This window comes from Microtus oregoni, unplaced genomic scaffold (assembly GCF_018167655.1).
Source record: "Microtus oregoni isolate MIOR12 unplaced genomic scaffold, Mior012 000012F_ref0000307, whole genome shotgun sequence".
Taxonomy (NCBI): Eukaryota; Metazoa; Chordata; class Mammalia; order Rodentia; family Cricetidae; genus Microtus; species Microtus oregoni.
Genome location: NW_024543071.1, coordinates 46,907,037 through 46,924,984, shown reverse-complemented (window position 1 = coordinate 46,924,984; position 17,948 = coordinate 46,907,037). Strand labels below are relative to the sequence as shown.

General features: G+C 41.5%; 1 protein-coding gene across 1 annotated transcript; it reads right to left on the bottom strand.

Annotated features, from left to right (window-relative positions):
* Positions 1–231: 231 nt before the first annotated feature.
* Positions 232–17,059, bottom strand: Ms4a14 (membrane spanning 4-domains A14). The gene is made up of 6 exons (XM_041662175.1): positions 16,922–17,059; positions 15,067–15,195; positions 11,980–12,033; positions 8,465–8,614; positions 6,255–6,353; positions 232–2,676 (listed from the first exon to the last, which is right to left on the bottom strand). The coding sequence occupies exons 1-6, from the start codon at positions 17,057–17,059 to the stop codon at positions 232–234; spliced, it is 3,015 nt and encodes a 1,004-aa protein (XP_041518109.1).
* Positions 17,060–17,948: the final 889 nt, after the last annotated feature.

Here is a 17,948-nt window from a genome sequence, read left to right as displayed (position 1 = left end):
TTGTATAGTTTAGATGAGATTTATTTCTTCACTCCCAGAAGGTTTTGATATAGTCTTGACATCTGGCTTGTTTTCATTTTGTTTTAAAAGAGAATGAGTTCTTTGAAGGTCCTGCATGCCCTTTATCTCTGGTGAGTGAATTAGACAGCCAGCACAGGTTAGAGAATCAGCTGCTTCATCCTCATCTGGCTCCATCAGCTGGGATCTGTGGTTTTTGGTTAGATGTGTATGTCAGTCTGAGTCCTCAGATTGTTGTTGATCTTGTTGATAGCATGAGGAAGAAGTGACATTCAGATCTTTGGATGAATCTGAACAGGGCGTATTGTTCTGCACCTCTTGCTCTGAATCTATATTGGATAAACAAGTTATATATGTGTATGGAACCAAGCTCTGACAAGAAACAGGGTAATTATCTGGCCTTATGTCTTCTGACTGCTGGTCTTTTGGTTTTTGGCATGTATTTTCTATGTCTTCTGTGTCTTGGGGTTCCCTGTCTCTTGTTTGTACATCATCTGCAGCGTGCATATCTCCTCTTAAAACACCAGATTGTTGGTCGTTACCTTGACACAGACCTACTTGAAATACAAAGTTACACAATTGACGATCTTGGGTGTGTTGGACTATGGTGCTGCGGGGTTGGACTTCTTGATATAGTGCCCTTTGCCTTAAGGATTCTCTTTCTAATAGCTCTTGGGATTCCCAGTCCAAGGAAGGCTGTATTTCAAACTGCCATTCTTGTGCTTTCCAATCTTTGTTTCTCCAGCCTTGACTTCTCCAGTCCTGGGATCCCAGGCTAACAGGTTGCCAGGATGGAGTTGACCAATATGAACATGACCTTTCTGAGAATTGAAAGCTTTGGGAGTCCCAGTCCAAACATGACGGCATCGGGGTTCTCCTTACTAGCGCTTGCTGTCTTTCTTGCTGGCTATTCAGGACTTGCTGCTCTAGAGACTGCTCGTCTTCAGATGGTTGAACTTGTTCTTCTGGACGTGGCTTTTCATCACACTGCTGATCTTCCTCCTTGCTGTTAAGCTGTTCTCCTGGGTATAGCTCCTCTACAGATTTTTGGTCTTTGCTTTGCTCATCTTGGGGTTGTTGTACTGGGACCTCCTCCTCTTTGACCTGCTGCTGATCAGATTGCTGGTGGAGGAATAGCTCTGAGGTTTGAGTATATGCATCTTGTTTCTCTGTGGTGTGCTTCTTTGTGGATAGCCAGGCTTTGATTTGCTGATCTATGGATTTCCGTCTTGAAGTTTTCCTTTGTACGTCCACAGAATGTCTCCTTGGGGCTTCGTCACCTTTGATTTGTAGGTCCAGGGAATGTCTCTTCTGAGAGAATATTTTATGTTTGCCTGGCAAGGATAAGGAAAGTCTTCTTGGGGTTTTCTTGCTCATATTAGAGTTCCACTCTTCAGTCAGCTCCATGACTTCTGTTCTAATGTCTCTATAAAATATTTCTGGATCTTGCTGGATTTGAACTTCAGTGTTTAGTGCTTGAAGATCTGAAAATGACATGTCATGGGCCACTGTATCTAGGGTTTGTGTGCTTTGCGATATTTTTTCTGGAGATAGTACATCTTGGTATTTCAAATCATGCAATGGTGTTTCTTGAGAGGAAATCTCTTGTGATGGAGTTTCTTCAGATTGAGTCCTTTGGGATGGTATGTCTAGAGTTAATGTATCTTGGTGTGGGCTTTCTTTGGATGGAGTCTTTGGGGATGGAATTTTTGGGGATGGAATATCTTGGTATGGGCCTTCTTGGGATGGAGTCTTTGGGGATGGAGTCTTTGGGAATGGAGTATATTGGTATGGAGTTTCTTGGAATAGAGTATTTTGAGATGGAGTATCTTGGAATGATGTGTCTTTAGTTAGTGTATCTTGGAATGACAGCCCTTGGGATGGAGTCTCTAGGGATGGAGTCTCTTGGGAAGGTATGTCTTGAGTTAGTATATCTTGGTACGGACTATCTTCTGATTGAGTCTCTTGGGATGATATGCCTTGAGTGAGTGTATCTTGGAATTGCATGTCTTGGGATGGGGTTTCTTGAGATGGTATGTCTTCAGAAGGCAAGTCCTCAGATGTCAGATCATAAGACTGCGAAATATGGGATGATGGGGGTTTAGATTGTAAGACTTGTGTTGACAGAGCTGCCATTAATGTTTGGGATGATAAACTGTCAGGTAACAAAGGGGAGAAATTATGTGAAGATGGAGCTTTTAGAAATTTGGGTGACATATTTTGGTCATCAATCAATTTGGGTTGCAGATCAGAGGTTTGACGTGTAATAGATTCTAGGCCCTCATCATTCAGGTTATTGCTTCTAGACTCTTTTGGGGAAGGAATATTTTCTGAAGACTTTGGTGTTAATGGGGGAGGTAAAGCATCCAGTTTAGTTTCTTCCTTTAGGGAGGGTGGAGGAATAGTCTCCTGCTCATCTGGAACATGCATAGAAGATGTACCCTTATCACTTTTCTGTGAGATATTTTTGGGAGCTGAAGGATTTCTTAAGCCTCTTAACTTGTAGAAAGCATAACCTCCTAAGAAAATGGTTGTTACATTTGAAGTTGTATTATCACTGGGAGATTTTCCTTGAAACTCAAACTGTAATTGATTATTTTCTTCTGGCACAGGCTGTTCAGTATTTTGAGGAACTTCTGAAGGGAAGAAGAATACAGCCTATAATACCAAGGGGAAAACAGAGTGTTAGTAGGCCACAGCTGTCTTTTTGTCATTTTCTTACTGTATTCTCATACTATCTTTCCTCTCTCGTGTGCACATGTAAGTAGAGGGAGATGAAGCTCTCCAGCCTTTGCTGTCTGTTCATCAGTGTTGATTTGGATGAGTCACTATTCATATATCCTAGATACTGAACAAAGAAATTTGATCAAAATTGCCTTTTTTCATACTGAATAATACTAAATTTTCTAAGACATTTAAAGTATCCAGTTAATATTCATATATTTACAATATCTAGTTAATGTTCATATACAAATGTCTACTATTTGATTTGTTAATTATTTAGATGAACTGAATGTTGGTGATTAAAGACAATCAGAACTCACCCTTTAAGTGCTGAAAATTATAACCAGAATAACATATGAGTAGATGATGATAAAAATCACCCAGTATGATGCCTACTATTGAAATAGGTACTAGGTTCTGAGGAAGAAGTTAATTTACAGTATCATTTAAAAGAATGATACATTCAAGAAAAATCTCTATCCAAGAAGATGAAAGACTTCTACGTTGAAACCTCCAAAATATTGCTGAATGTATTTGTAAGAAGAATTAGACAAATGGAGATCTTCCCCATGTTTATTTATAACAAGACAAACGTGTTTAAAAAATCAATGCTATGCAAAAATGTAGTAATAAGAGCCGCGGGGCTGTGTCCCCAACACCCCAGCCGCCTGCTAGCTTATGCCCGAAATAACAACACACAAATTGTATTCATTTAAACACTGCTTGGCTCTTTAGCTCTAGCCCTTACTGGCTAATTCTGATATCTGATCAACCCATCTCTAATAATCTGTGAGCACCGGTTTTACCGGGAAGATTCTAGCCTACGTCCATCCTGGGTCGGAGCTTCATCGCGTGTCTGCCCGGGAGCAGGGCATGGCGTCTCTCTGAGGCGTCTGCCCCTGAGAGGTGAGCTGTCGAGTCTGAGCTCACTTCCTCTTCCTCCCAGCATTCTGTTCTGTTTTCTCCACCCACCTGTGTTCTAACCTATGAGGGCCAGCCAAGCAGTTTCTTTATTTTTTTTAACCAATGACCTTCCTCCATCACAAAAATATACAGATTTAATGCTATCCGTGTCAAAATAAAAATATCCTCATTCTCAGTTATACATAAAACATATTTCAAACTTATATGGACTCTTAAGGAGGCCAGAATAGCAAAACTATTTAATCAGAAGAATATTTGGTGATATAATAGTTGCTTATTTTGAAACTTCAATAAAGTTATGGTAAGATAGACAGGTAGATAAAATAGAGGACCCAGAAACAAGCATGATATAAATAGTTCATTGAGTTTCAACAGTGATGCCAGGATCACTCTTTGTGAAAGGACAGTCTTTTTTAACAATCAGCACTAGGAAAACTGTTTAGCCACATGCAAAAAATGGATTGAAACTTTACCCAATACCATAGACAAACATCAGTTCACATTGGATAAAACATTAAAGCCAAAAAGTGTGTACTTTGGTGGGCCCTATCCTCCTTAATTCCTTTAAAGAGTAGTGCTGGAATGGTGCTACCCACATTCAGGATATATTTTACCTACCCTTTCCTTTCTGAAAACATTCTCACAGACAAACCCAGAGATCTAAAGTCATCTAGGCTCTTTGTAATCCAATTAAGATGGCAACCGAGATTAGTTGTCACAGTTGGATTTGGTGGCAGTTTCATGGGTAAGACAACAAGAGAGGAATGGGGAGAAGGTTCATTTGACAAAGAGCCTGCTGTACAAGGCAATTCTGAATTAAGATGGCCAGAAGTCATGTAAAGCATGCCAGTGTGTTCTTGTTACTCTAACAGGTACAGTGAGAGATTCAGTCTCAAACAAACATAGACTGGTCCAATTGAAGAAAAATATACAATGCTGACCTTTGGCACAAACATTGTGCATGAATACACATGCACACGCCACATACACAATATCACAATATACTCAAGCATATAATAACAAGAGAATGAAAAGAATACAGAAATCAGATTTGATAAAAATATGCCTTTTGTGCATTGAAGCTACTTTCCAGAATGTAAAAAAGATTAACAATCTGAAGGGACAGGGTGGGATGAAATATTTATATATCATATGTCTGATAAGAAATTACCAAACTGTATATATAAAACATTACAGTTCAACAACAACAAATGAGAAACCTAATTAAGAAATGGGCATGGGTCTATAAAAATCTCTTGTTCAACCTCTTGATCTACCTCTGCTAAGAGGTGTATGAAAATCGACATTAACCTTTGGGATGGTGGGGTTGAACTATATCTTGATTGTGATGGTCATTAAGTAGATACGTGTAATTTGTCAAAACTTGTCGTACAGCATACTTAGAATGAGTGTGTTTGATTGTTTAAAGTTAAAAGCAAGCAAGGAAGCAAGCAAACACTGTAACTGGAGATGTCTCATTCATTTCTGGTCACCCAGATCTGAATAATCACGTAGAAACTATATTAATTCCATCTCTGTTTGGCCTCCTAGCTCAGGCTTCTTATTAATTAACTCTTACATCTTAAATTAACCCATTTCTATTAGTCAGTGTATCACCACAAGGCTATGGCCTACTGGTAAGGGTTCAGTGGCATCTGTCTCCTTTGGCAACTACATGGTGTCTTCTTAGCTCTGCCTACTCTCTCTATATATCTCTGCTTGACTTTTCCACCTGGCGTTATTCTGCCCTGCCATAGGCCGAAGAAGTTTCTTTATTAACCACTGGTAATAAAACATATTCACAGCATACAGAGGGGAATTCCACATCAAAACACTGTCAAGCACAGTCCATACTGCTGTCATGACTCAGAAAACACGGCCAGGAGCAGCACCACACTAGTCAGAACAAATCCCATGTTCTGTCATACCGGAGATGTTAGTTAATCCCTGTGTTAAATCTTAATTCATTTTGATGTAGAATAAGGGTGTTGTTATATATTAAAATGGTTATTATGTTGACACTGAGTGAGTACAATATTGTTTGACATTCTAAATGATCAGTAAGGGTATATGCTCCCAATGTCACAGTGCTATGGATTTTCCACAAAGTCCCATTTTTTTTTATTATTTTCAGGATGATAAAGAATTCTATATGAACAGAGATGACTGAGGACAGCAGATAATTCAAGAATGGAAAGCAAGTTATCTTAACGTGAGCATCACTCTTAAGCTTGGACCCCTCTGATCTTCCTAATTTAGGAGTTTCAGTGTGGCATTTGAGCATATTGCCTCTGCACAGAAAATAGATGCCAATGTAGGGTGATGATCTCAGTGTGGATGCAGTAGTAGCAACCTCTATGCTATTTTTACCCTTAGAGGGAGGAAGCTTGTAGGCAAGCTGGCCTGGAGTATACAGTAGTGAACAGCAGGAGAGACCTTTTCTCAAAACAAAGGTGAGGATCAACATCTGTGGTTGTCCTTCTCTCTCCACACTCACACTATGCACATACACACAGGAACACACACGTGTATACATACGTTCATGCGCACACACAGACATTCAATTCTCATGATAATCTTGGGCGCACCTTTCTTGAACTGGTCCAGCAATTGCTTCTGAAGAATGTAATAGTCACAGAGATGCTGAACTCCACTATGGTGATGATTAATAAAATGGACAAAATTCCCTAAAAATAAGAAGGAGAAAGAAATCATATTTAGGACAGAAGCAGCATCACTTTAAAAACAGAAGCCAAGAATACTTTAGACCCTATGACCCAGTTTGGGAAAACTTATATTCATGCTGTTCTGTAGCTATTAAACATTGCATCATTTTCATGTCTTTCTGATGAGGAGTGGGTAACAAACTCCAGTATCAGTAGGGTTAAGATAGTCTCTAGAGTGAAACAAGGAAGGACACAGTAGAATGCAGTAGCATTCCTATAATCACTTGCCATTTAATTACAAAACCTTGTTTTGTTTCCTGTGTGAGAATACAGTACCCCAATGCCTGCTTTTACCTGCCCCAAGGTAGCTGGGGATGCCCATGTTTTGGAAGTGAAAGTTTCAGTTATGTATTCACCTATGTGTCAACTAAAACAAACCTACAAGATGGATCGAGTACCCATATTGACATTTTGCTTCAAGATGGATCGAGTACCCATATTGACATTTTGCTTCAAGATGGATCGAGTACCCAGATTGACATTTTGCAGGCGCTACTTTAAGGTAGTGTCTTCATTGAGAGGTGGGAGGGTGCAGTGTGGTATTCTAAAAGCTTAAATACTGAGGGCAGCAAAAGCTGGGTACAATTGTGCTCAAGGTCACACTTACCCGGGAGCGTGAATAAAGCTCCCTGCCTCTCAGTTTCTTTTGAACACCTGCAGAAGCGTAGATAATGGCCTGGAGTGTGTACACACCCCGCTGTGTTAAGTCCCTTGCTGTCTGCCTTCCAGCAGGAGAGAACTGGCCCCAGTCCTTATAAAACTTCCATCTATGCACTTGGATCAAGAAGGGCAGGATTTTATTCCCTATAATTGTTTTCTGACTCTCCTTAGGAACCCAAGTATAATTTGGGACTTTATCTCAGCACACTCAGGGAGGTCCTTTAGTTTACTTCAACAGATGATTACAGGAATTAAATCACAGGAGATAATTTCCCATGATTCTATGTCACTTTTGTTCTTATTGGTTCAAATTTTCAAATTCTAGGATCCAAGTCTTCAAGATGTTGCTATCAGAAACAGATTAAAAGTCCAGAGTTTTCTTTGGGACCAGAAGAAAAGGCCCATTGGCATCTTTGACATGATTGAAAATGATGTTAGGGCTGGCATGGTGACAGCACTTTGGTATCAAGCCTGACAGCCTTAGTTTAAGCCTCAGGATCCTCATGTTGAGAGGAGATAAAGAACTCCTGTAAGCTGTTCTCGAATGTTCACATGCAAGCTGTGGCATTGTGGACCACACATACCTCAAGTAAATGAATGTAAAAAATCATTAAAATAATTTAATGTCATGTATTGCTTATATGATAGATTCTTAAAACCTTAATTTTAATTAGGAGCTGGAGATAGTCAGAAATTTTGAGCACTGGCTCTTTCCTGGAGGACCTGGCTTCACTTTCCAGAATCCACACAGTAGCTAATAAACATCTGTAATTCTAGTCCCAGAGCATCTAGTACCATCTCTTGGCTTCAGAGACACTAGGCATGCACATGGTACGTAGTCCCACATTCAAGCAAAACACCCCCACACATACAAAAATGAATTAACAAAATAAAAACCACATGTATAATTATATTTCCTCATAAATTAATATATCATATACTCTACCAAGTAAAAATTTACAATGATATGAAATGGCTTGTATATTTAAAAGATTGCGACTCCTCACTTTCTCCCACCATAGTTTGTTTTATACCAATAGAGTAACTTTTTGATTAGCAAAAAGTAAACTCTAATACAATTGAAGTAATAATAGTTATAATATAGCTATTGAGTATTTATACTTTGTCAAGAATTATTTGAAGTAATTCTTACCACAGGTCAATGAGGCAGCTTTTATATTAATATCTTAAATTTTTACAAGAGAAAACAAGCCAAGATACGGAGGCTGTACAATGTTACACCAAGCTCACAAGCTCCCCGGAGTTATAAGTACGATTAAAAATCAAGAGACTGTGGTTCTAAAAGCAGCTATACTTGAGGTCAGGGGTAAAAAGCAACTCATCATTGTGCTGTGGACATAGCCTGGTGGCTAAGGTCACACAGACTCCTCATCCAGAATCAGGTCACTCACAAGGAGAAGCGTTCTGCCTACGACACACGTTCCTTCGAGGGAGGGCGCCTGGCAGAATTTGTGCTGCTGTGTAAAGCTGATGAGGATCAAGGCAATCCCAGCTAATGCAACCAGCAAGCTGAAGATATTCATGGTTGTGACTGCTGGTCTCTGGAAAATAGATTTAAGACATGGTAAAGTAAATAAAAACTAAAGCTAAAGATGCCTTGTAGGAAATTCTAGGAACTTTTCTAGTTCTAGAGGCTGCATCAGGTCCATGTGATTGGAAGGTCTGACAAGTTCAGTTCTGACTGGTCAAAGCCAGAAGGCAAAGCAAACTGTAGAATGGGCCAACAATGCCCTGTGTTTAGCGATCCTGAAATGTCCATCTCATCTCAACACAAATCATCTTTCACAACCTGGAAGGACATGGTGCCTTGGGAAATATCTCACCTTGGAAATCAGATTTGATTTTGAGTCCTGCTTTTATTAGAACTTGTACCAACTATTTAATCTGTCTGAGTCTCAATTTCTACCTTTGAAAACGAGAATGACTTAACTGTAATCATTTATTTTCTAAAAATTTAGTACATATATTAAATATATATCATTACCACATTAGGCCCCAGACATATATAGATTCATGTGCGAACTGACAGCTCACCATCTGGCTCACTTACATTCCCCAGTAATATTGAAACAATGACCAACGCAACTGTCTGGTTAAAGATGGTAAAATCTGGATTAGGGGTTAAAGTTGCCCTGTTTTGGTCTTCATGCTCCAACATGGGAGGTATAAAAAGCTGATTGCTCCACTTAGTTCCTTTTAATTTTTAAAATTATTTTATTTATTTTATGAGAATTTCATATGTGAGTATTGTGTTTACATCACCCCCCCACTCCAGCTTCTCCCGCGTTCTGTCTCCTCACTCCTCAAATTCATGACCTCTAATTATTAATGATTATTTTTTACATATATGTACATATAAATTTATAACACAACCTACAGAGTTAATTTAGTGTTGTTCATTTGTATGTTTCTTTAGGACTGAACACTTGAGATTAGATCATCTTTGAGGCTTATCCCTGAAACAAATTGATTGCCCCTATCTCAGCAGTCAGAGATTATAGTTCTTCAACTACCAGATTGTAGTTCTGGGGTGAAGCCTCATGATATTTATCATTCATATTGGCATGTCAGTTGGTGTCATTTTCAGGTCTTATTTAGGCAACCATGGTGTTGAGATCATGGGTTCAGATCCCCTGTCATAATGGAAGATGCAGTTGTACAGTAGATGCTCTGGCCCTTACAGTCTTTCTTACACCCTGCGAGCTGTCCCCTGAGCCTCCAGTTGTACTGTAGTTAGATCAGTGGGTGTTGGGCACCCTCTGTTTAATTCCTTTTATTCGTTCCCAGTACATTTGATGGGAGAAGTGGGCATGTCTGAGTTTCTTACAAGAGAGCTGTGTTGTGGGCATCATATTATTTCCTTCATCATCATTCTTAATTTTTAGAAAGAAAGTGTCATTCCAGAGTGTATCTGCTGTACCTCTGTGGGCTGTATCTTGTCTGCTAAGGTTGGAAATGAAGCCATGAGTTTACATTCCTGGAGCTGTGGCAAGCCTGGGAAGTGCACTTACAGCTATTCACCCTAAGCTGAGATCTTTATTGAAGAAGATCTTTATTTGGTTTTGGCAAAACAAACACACACACACACACACACACACACACACACACAAACCCTCAAAACCCAAAAAGACACAAAACCAAGGAGCATGCAAATCTGTCATACACTCTCCATATTAAGTCCTTTGGTCTCTCTAGTCTCTGTTTTGGCTTCCACAGGGAACGTTAACAGACTCAGGTCTCTGGATATATGACCCCTCAAGCAGATTGTGTCTTACAAAGAGCACACCCAGCCCTAGTCCCATCTGATCCTTATTATGGGATTGTCATGTCAGGTAGACCCTTACTGTCCATCATGTAAGGAATTAGGAACTAAGTGACTGTGGTCATCCCATCCATGCAGTCCCACCCCCATGCCTTCTTCCGTCTGTAAAGCTCTCCACGAGACATAGATAACCTTTGTGGATATCTCAGCTCTGGAAGAAGACAATATAGATGCTGTCAGCATCTATCTCCAGAGGAGCAGATGGAGGCATTCATTCCTCTCCCTAGGACCGCTCTAGGGTTTGTAACTATCCCCAGGAAATTGACAGAGAGCCATGAAAACGGATCCAGTGACTCAGAGAGGAAGCCCACAGCTCTAGGGCTTCCTGCAATGATTAGCTGAGAATAAGAATATTTACACAGCACCAAGCCTTTTGTAAGTATTATCTCAGTCCTCACAGTAGCTCTTAGGAATCTTCCTTCAAGTTGACAGAGCAATGAGAGCCAAGCAGCTCTGACTCAGTCCTACAACCAGGACAGGCAGAGAGAGGAATATAAAAAGTGACAGGAGACAGAAGCTCAGGATTCAGTCTGAGGTTTCATAGAGAAGGCATTCAGCATTCAGTCTAAGGACTTGTAGCGACGGGATACCCCATTCAGTCTGAGGATTTCATATAGGTATGAACTAGTGACTGGCTGCTCTGCTTCTCTCTGATCTTTCAACTTTCACCCCCCCTAGTATCTGACTCTGGGTTTTTATTATTAAGGTCAAGTAAAAATTGCACTACAGCCTCTGAACAAAGCACCTGTTGTCATTGGAGGCGGGGCTGGGGATAGAAAGTGAGGGTGACAGGGTTCGGGGGTGGGTTTGGTTCAGGTAGTGTTTTTCAACTTTGAGACTGTAGATGTTTTGTTCAGATGATTTTTCTATTGTTGTAGGAAGTCTTCCCATGTTCCCATTGGTTTAAAGCTTGCTTAGAGGGGGCTGAAGGGAAGACTCAGTGGTTAAGAGCTGGCTACTTTTGTAGAGGACCCAGGTTCAGTTTTACATAGTGGCTGATAAATATCTGTAACTCCAGTTTCAGGGGATCTGATACCCTCTTCTGGCCTCTTTGGGCAAAACACTCCTACACATAAAATAAAAACAAATTCAAAAACTATGCTTAGAGACAACCCTGGCTCTTACCCTCCAGCTGCCAATAGTACACCCCACCTAGTTTTGACAATCAAAAGAGATCTCGGATGTTGTGAACTATTCCCCGTGGAAAGAGAAGGAGCAAAAATCTACTCCCAATTAAAAATCATTTAACTACAGCAATATAGGATGGTTCCCAATGGGTAACTTTCAGTTCTCTTGACAAGAGAAGTGGGAGGAAGGGAAAGAACATGGGGCTAAATCATCCACAGGTTGGGTTTAAACCACAAATTTGATGTATAAAAGATCTTCCTGAGAGTTCGAGGCCAGCCTGGTCTACAAGAGCTAGTTCCAAGACAGGCTCCAAAGCTACAGAGAAACCCTGTCTCGAAAATAAAAAAAAAAAAAAAAAAAAAAAAAGATCTTCCTGAGAAACACTGAAGCTTAAGGCCAAAGCTGCTGCAAAGCAAATGGATTTTAAATCAGATAGAAGTGATTAAAACTACTTACCAGATTTCGTCTTAATTTATCATTGAACACTGTGATGAATCCTGTCAGAGAAAACTGTTGGGAAGACAAGAGGCAATGGTTAACAGGTGGCCCATCTAATCTGTCTACAACACAGTCTCCTCTGGGTTTTCAAACTGTCAGCGGTACTCCCCGTCCCCAGCATCTAGCTTTTCCAACCTGAGTGTTAGGGAGAAACATCCTTGTTTTAATTCCATCTATAGGGGTTGGTATCGGCACCTGGGTCTTAGCATCTAAAATCTGTATGCTGCAATACAGACACTGGGAAGCTTCTGCTGGCATTCCTCTGCTCCACCTGCCCCCCCCCACCTCCAGACTCCCTCATGCCCTCTCTCTTGGGGCCTCACAGTATCACCTTCCTTCTCTGGGCAACCACATCTTTCTAGTTGATGTTCCCAGGATGGCTGTCATCCTTGAATTCATTTCCCCCTCAAAAACCCACAGTGAACTCTAATGAGAACACACCTTTCAACAAAAAGAAGAAACACGGTCATCGGTAGACACCATTTGCCCTGATGCTGAAATGCATACAGCCATGTTTAATGCTGCCCTCTTCACAATAGCTAGAGGTGGAGTCAGCTCAGATGCCATTAGCTAACGAGCAGACAGTGCCTAGGTGCTTCCATGTTATGCCACGGCCGTGCATGCACTTTTCTCAGTTGTTTTCCCATGACACACCCTTAGCTAGTGCCTTTGGTCATAGCCAGGAGAAGCACCCATTCCTTTTGCTGCAGCTCGTGAGAATCCCTGTATGAAGTGCTTCTCTGCCCCGGGGCCAGGTGGGTCCTCCACTACACCCTCACACAGTTCTCTGGCGCGCTTCTAGGTGTAAGATTATCTGGCGCACTTCTCAGGAAGGGCTTTTCCCCACAGTACTTAGAGATCTGGAATGTTACCAAGAAGATGAAGTTGTGTGTTCAGTAAATGTCTTTCCCATGAAGACTGATTTGTTTTAATTTAAAAGGTCATTCTTTTTTCAATTTACATACCAATCGCAGTTCCCCCTCCACCCCTCCTCCCGTCCCCCCCCCACCTCCCACTTAGTTCCCCATCCACTTCTCAGAAAGGGTAAGGCCTCTCATGGGGAGTCCACAAAGTCTGTCTTGCCAGGTTGAGGCAGGACCCAGTCCCTCTCCCTAGAATTGAAGCTGAGCAAGGTATTCCTCCATAGGGAATGGGCTAGAAGAATTGATATGTTTTAAAAAGCAGTAAATCAAGTCCTACTAAACTTCACACCTGTGACTCTCACAACTTGTATTGGGAGAATTTGGTTGGACAATGGGGAGGTGAAGACTGGGTCCCTTTGTTTTTTTTTACATTAGGGTGAGTGCAGTTTAGGAAACGGAGGCAGAGACCCACATCGGAGCTCTGAACTGAGCTCCCAAAGTTCAGTTGAAGAGTGCAAGGAGTGAGTATATGAGCAAAGAGGTCAAGACCATGATGGGTTCACCCACTGAAGCAGTCTACCTGAGCTAATGGGAGCCCACCAACTTCAATCGGACTGGAAAGGAACAAGCATAGGACCAAGCTAGTCCCTCTGAATGTGGCTGACAGTTGCGTGGCTGGGGCAGACTGAGGGGCCACTGACAGTGGCACCAGGATTTATTATCCCTACTGCATGTACTGGCTTGTTTGGGATTCTATTCTCTTTGGATAGATACCTTGCTCAGCCTATATAGTAGGGAGGGCCTTGATCCTTCCTCAAAGCAATGTGCCTTACCCTTTCTGAGGATTGGATGGGGTTGGGGTGGGGAGTAAGTGGAAGGAGTGGGAGGAGGGGAAGAAGTGGAAACTTGGATTGGTAAGTATAATGAAAAAAATAGTTTGGTTTTTTTTAAAATAAATAAATAAAAAATGAATACTAAAAAACACAAAAAAAACAAACAAAAACAAAGAAATCAACTTCCTATTCTTTCATTGGGAAAATGAAATGTTATCATTTGTTTTGGAAATACAAATTATTGAAATGGCACAGAATGCTTATCAAAACACATGACTGGTTTTCATAGAGACAGTGGTCCCATTAGTCAATTCAGTTATTTGCTTATTGATTGATTGATCCGTGCCTTCAGTCATGCGTCTCATATCTCAAGCATGGTCCTAATTTCTGAGACAATCAAAGGAAGTAAACAGACCCGATTCTCATCCTCTTGTATGTTTTGATGTGAGACACCATAGTGAGTTTACTCTTAAATGTGCAACAACAGTTAAGAACCAAGCTGGAGGGTTCGGGGTTGTAATAGGAGCAGCGGGCTGCTTCCTGCCACAAGGCCGCCCGCACGGCTAGCTTTACCCGAAATAATTACATGGAAACTGTATTCTTTTAAACACTGCCTGGCCCATTAGCTTTAGCCTCTTAACCTGTTTCTAATAATCTATGTAGCACCATGAGGTGCGCTTACCAGGAAAGATCTTAACCTGCTTCTGTCTGGAGTGGGAGAACCATGGCGACTCCCTGACTCAGCTTCTTTCTCCCAGCATTCTGTTCTGTTTACTCCACCCACCTAAGGGTTGGCCTATCAAATGGGCCTAGGCAGTTTCTTTATTAATTAACCAACGAAAGCAACAGATTAGAAAGAAATCACTCCCGCATCAGTTCAGTGGAACTAGCATAGTACTAAGAACAAAATTGATGGCTCCATGGTCACCTGTCAGTGACAGTCCTAAACCCCTCTGGAACTAAGAAGGGTACTGAGCTATGATGACCCTCAAGTTTTCCTCCTCCTTGAGTCCTGTTCTTTGAGTGATAACTGCGTGAGTTCCTGTTCTCAGGCTACCGTGTCTGCATGTGGTAAAGTAGACTGTCTGCCTGCTTCGTCATCCAGGTTGGTACTGCGGGATGCACTCTACCCATGGGCTTTGGACAAGCACCTGGGGACAGCTGTTACTGTGAGGGTGGCAGACAACGACCAATGGGATAATACGGAATAATTTCTTTTACCGAAGGGTGGTTTGCCTGTTTTGTGTCTAGGAAGGGACACACTTAGGAAATTATTGTCAAAGAACTGAATGCAGTTCCCATCAGTCTTTACAGCAATTTCTGACATGTTCTTAGCATGTGGTACTTACAATAACTGCTCCCCAGAATGGATATCCTGTGAGGATCACGAGAGGAAATTTTTTGGAGAAAAAGATGAAATTCAATGCTAATATAATCCCAAGGCCCACAATGACCAGAGAAAGGAGAATCTGGGTGGCCTGGAAGGAGAAAATGAACATGAGGTAACAAGAGCCCAGGCCTCCCAGCTGCACACTACCCCAGTACAAAAATCTTCCATGTCCCCATCATGCTGAGTCCCTCCAAAAGTTAATTCTTCACTCGGGTCCTTTACTATTTCCCAAGATCCCCAGTATATCTTGTAGCAGACATAGTTGAATTCACGCGTGACTAAACCCAGATTGCAAACTTCTTAAGGACAAGTCCCCAAACTACTCCCTTACCCCCTTCCTCCTCTGTCACACTGGCATCTCCTGGTTATCCTCACACTTAGCCTCTACAATCAACAGTGCGGCCCATCCTTGGTTTGCATGGGAAAGTGGGTGGGAGGCTGGGTCCCAGAACAAAAATCTGAGGATGCTTAAGTCTCTTCCGTTAAAAATGTTATGTATAGATAATCTACACACATCCTCTTGTTTGTACATTGTTTTCCCAGACCGGATCTCCTGCATTCCAAATTGTGCTCAAATCATTAGGTAGCATAGGGTGATTGTAATCACCTGGCTCTCCTGCCTCCACCTCTCAATGCTGGGAGAACAGGCTTGCATCACCACACCCATCTCCTCCTGTATCCTTTAAATTGTCTCCTAGGGTGGTAGTATGCAATGGCCCATATACACAAGCACCAGAAGCCTTTAAGCATCATCTGCCTAGGAGTGAACAAAACACTTACTAGAATGTAAATGCATGAAGTAGCTGCTTATTACACTGTCTGTGGAATGTGTATAAGAAAACTTGCTGTACATATTCATTTTTTAAAATATTTTCATTCTGTGTTATTTGAGCCTATGCATCCTGAGACCTACACCTCACTGATGAACTTTGACCTCACCTTCCCTGACTTCTTAGTTTCTGTGAGAGGCACTGCCATAGCCTGGGGCCACTTCCTAAGAAGATTTTTGGAAAAATTACATAGTTTTCTGCTTCCCCTGTGTTGGAAGCCAGAGACCAGAACTAGTTCCCCATGAAAGAGCCATAGGACTTCCCTGGGGTTAGGTGAGTTATTAGACTAGTCACTCCTGAAAGCTCCTTAATCCAGCACCTCAGAAACATGTCTGTATTGACCACTGAGAGTTAACATATAATTCAGACAAAAGGCAAACTGCATTGCCCTTCTAAAGAGATCTTTTGTTTCTCTATTTTAATCAAAATCCTTGGAAATGGCTCATGATGACTCTTCTCTGAGGATCCATTTTTTCACAAGCCATTGGCTTAGATGTACTGCCTTTTCAGTTTTTGAATAGTTTGTACATGAATATAATATATGCATCACATTAACCCATTACTTCTTTTAGCCTGCTCGCATCCATACTGAACCTTTCTTTTCCCCAACTAATCCTTAATTTTCATGTCCTTTTTGGTAACTCACTGACTTTATTTAGAGTTACCTATATAAGCAGTAACTTATGTTATGGGGCTATTCATTGGAGCATGGGCAAAACTTATCAGTAGCTGCACTTTTGGGGAAAATTACTGATTCCCTTGCTGCCCCCCAGCAACCATTATCTGTCAATAGCTCTCTGGGGAGGGTGGAGACTAGTGAGCTTCCTTGACTGTAGAAGGATACTTTGCAGATGAAATGGCAGGGAGGAAGGGAGACCAACTCCCTCCCTGAATATGATGGCACAAAGCCACCTCTGTAGACAAAAATAGAGATTTGGCCCCTTTCCTCCCTTCAGGGATGATCCATGAAAAGGCAGAACTCACCCCCAAAACTTTTGGCTCCCCCTTCAGGAGATCGAGCAGAGAGTTATGAGGTCTGTAAGGAAAGGCAGTCAAGATGGTTTCATTTGGGTCTATAGTGATGACATGGCTCCTTCTTTTCTCCTCAGATGGCGGCTCCATGATTTAGCAGTAGAGCTCTGTTAGGAGAAGGAATAAAAGGACATTGCAGCCGTAATCATGATGTATTTCCTCCCTAGGGCCACATAGAGACCTCCGCAATGAGCCCGTAGCAATTGTATAGTACTAGAACCACAGAATCCCAGTCATTGAGTCATAGAATCTGAAAATTCTAGAGTGTACCAGCCTTCTCGATTCTTATAGAGGAAGCATGAAAAACAGGCTCTAGTATAAGCTTGCTTAAAAAGCATATAGTAGGCACAAAATTAGCTAGATGGTACACACAAAACAAGTGCCTGTCTGTACCTGTATTAATATATATGCACACACACATATATGTATACACACACACACACACACACATATATATATATATATATATACATATATGCACACATATATTTCACAATTCTGCTCTGATACTCTACCAAATACTAATTACAATTATACATGGTTTAGAATTTTTTCAGGCTAATCTTTTATATTCATGTGTTTATTATGATTTCAACTGCTAAATTGCTGAGGTAAGCAGTTGAATAAGGCTAAGGTCCCAATGAAGGAGCAGAAGGAGGGAGAACATGAGCAAGGAAGTCAGGACCACGAGGGGGGCAGCCACCCACGGAGACAGTGGGCTGATCTATTGAGAGCTCACCAAGGCCAGCTGGTCTGGGACTGAAAAAGCATGGGATAAAACCGGACTCACTGAACAATGGCAGACAAAGAGAGTTGCTGAGAAGCCAAGGACAATGGCACTGGGTTTTGATCCTACTGCATGTACTGGCTTTGTGGGAGCTTAGCCAGTTTGGATGCTCACCTTCCTAGACCTGGATGGAGGGAGGAGGACCTTGGACTTCCCACAGGGCAGGGAACCCTGACTGCTCTCTGAACTGGA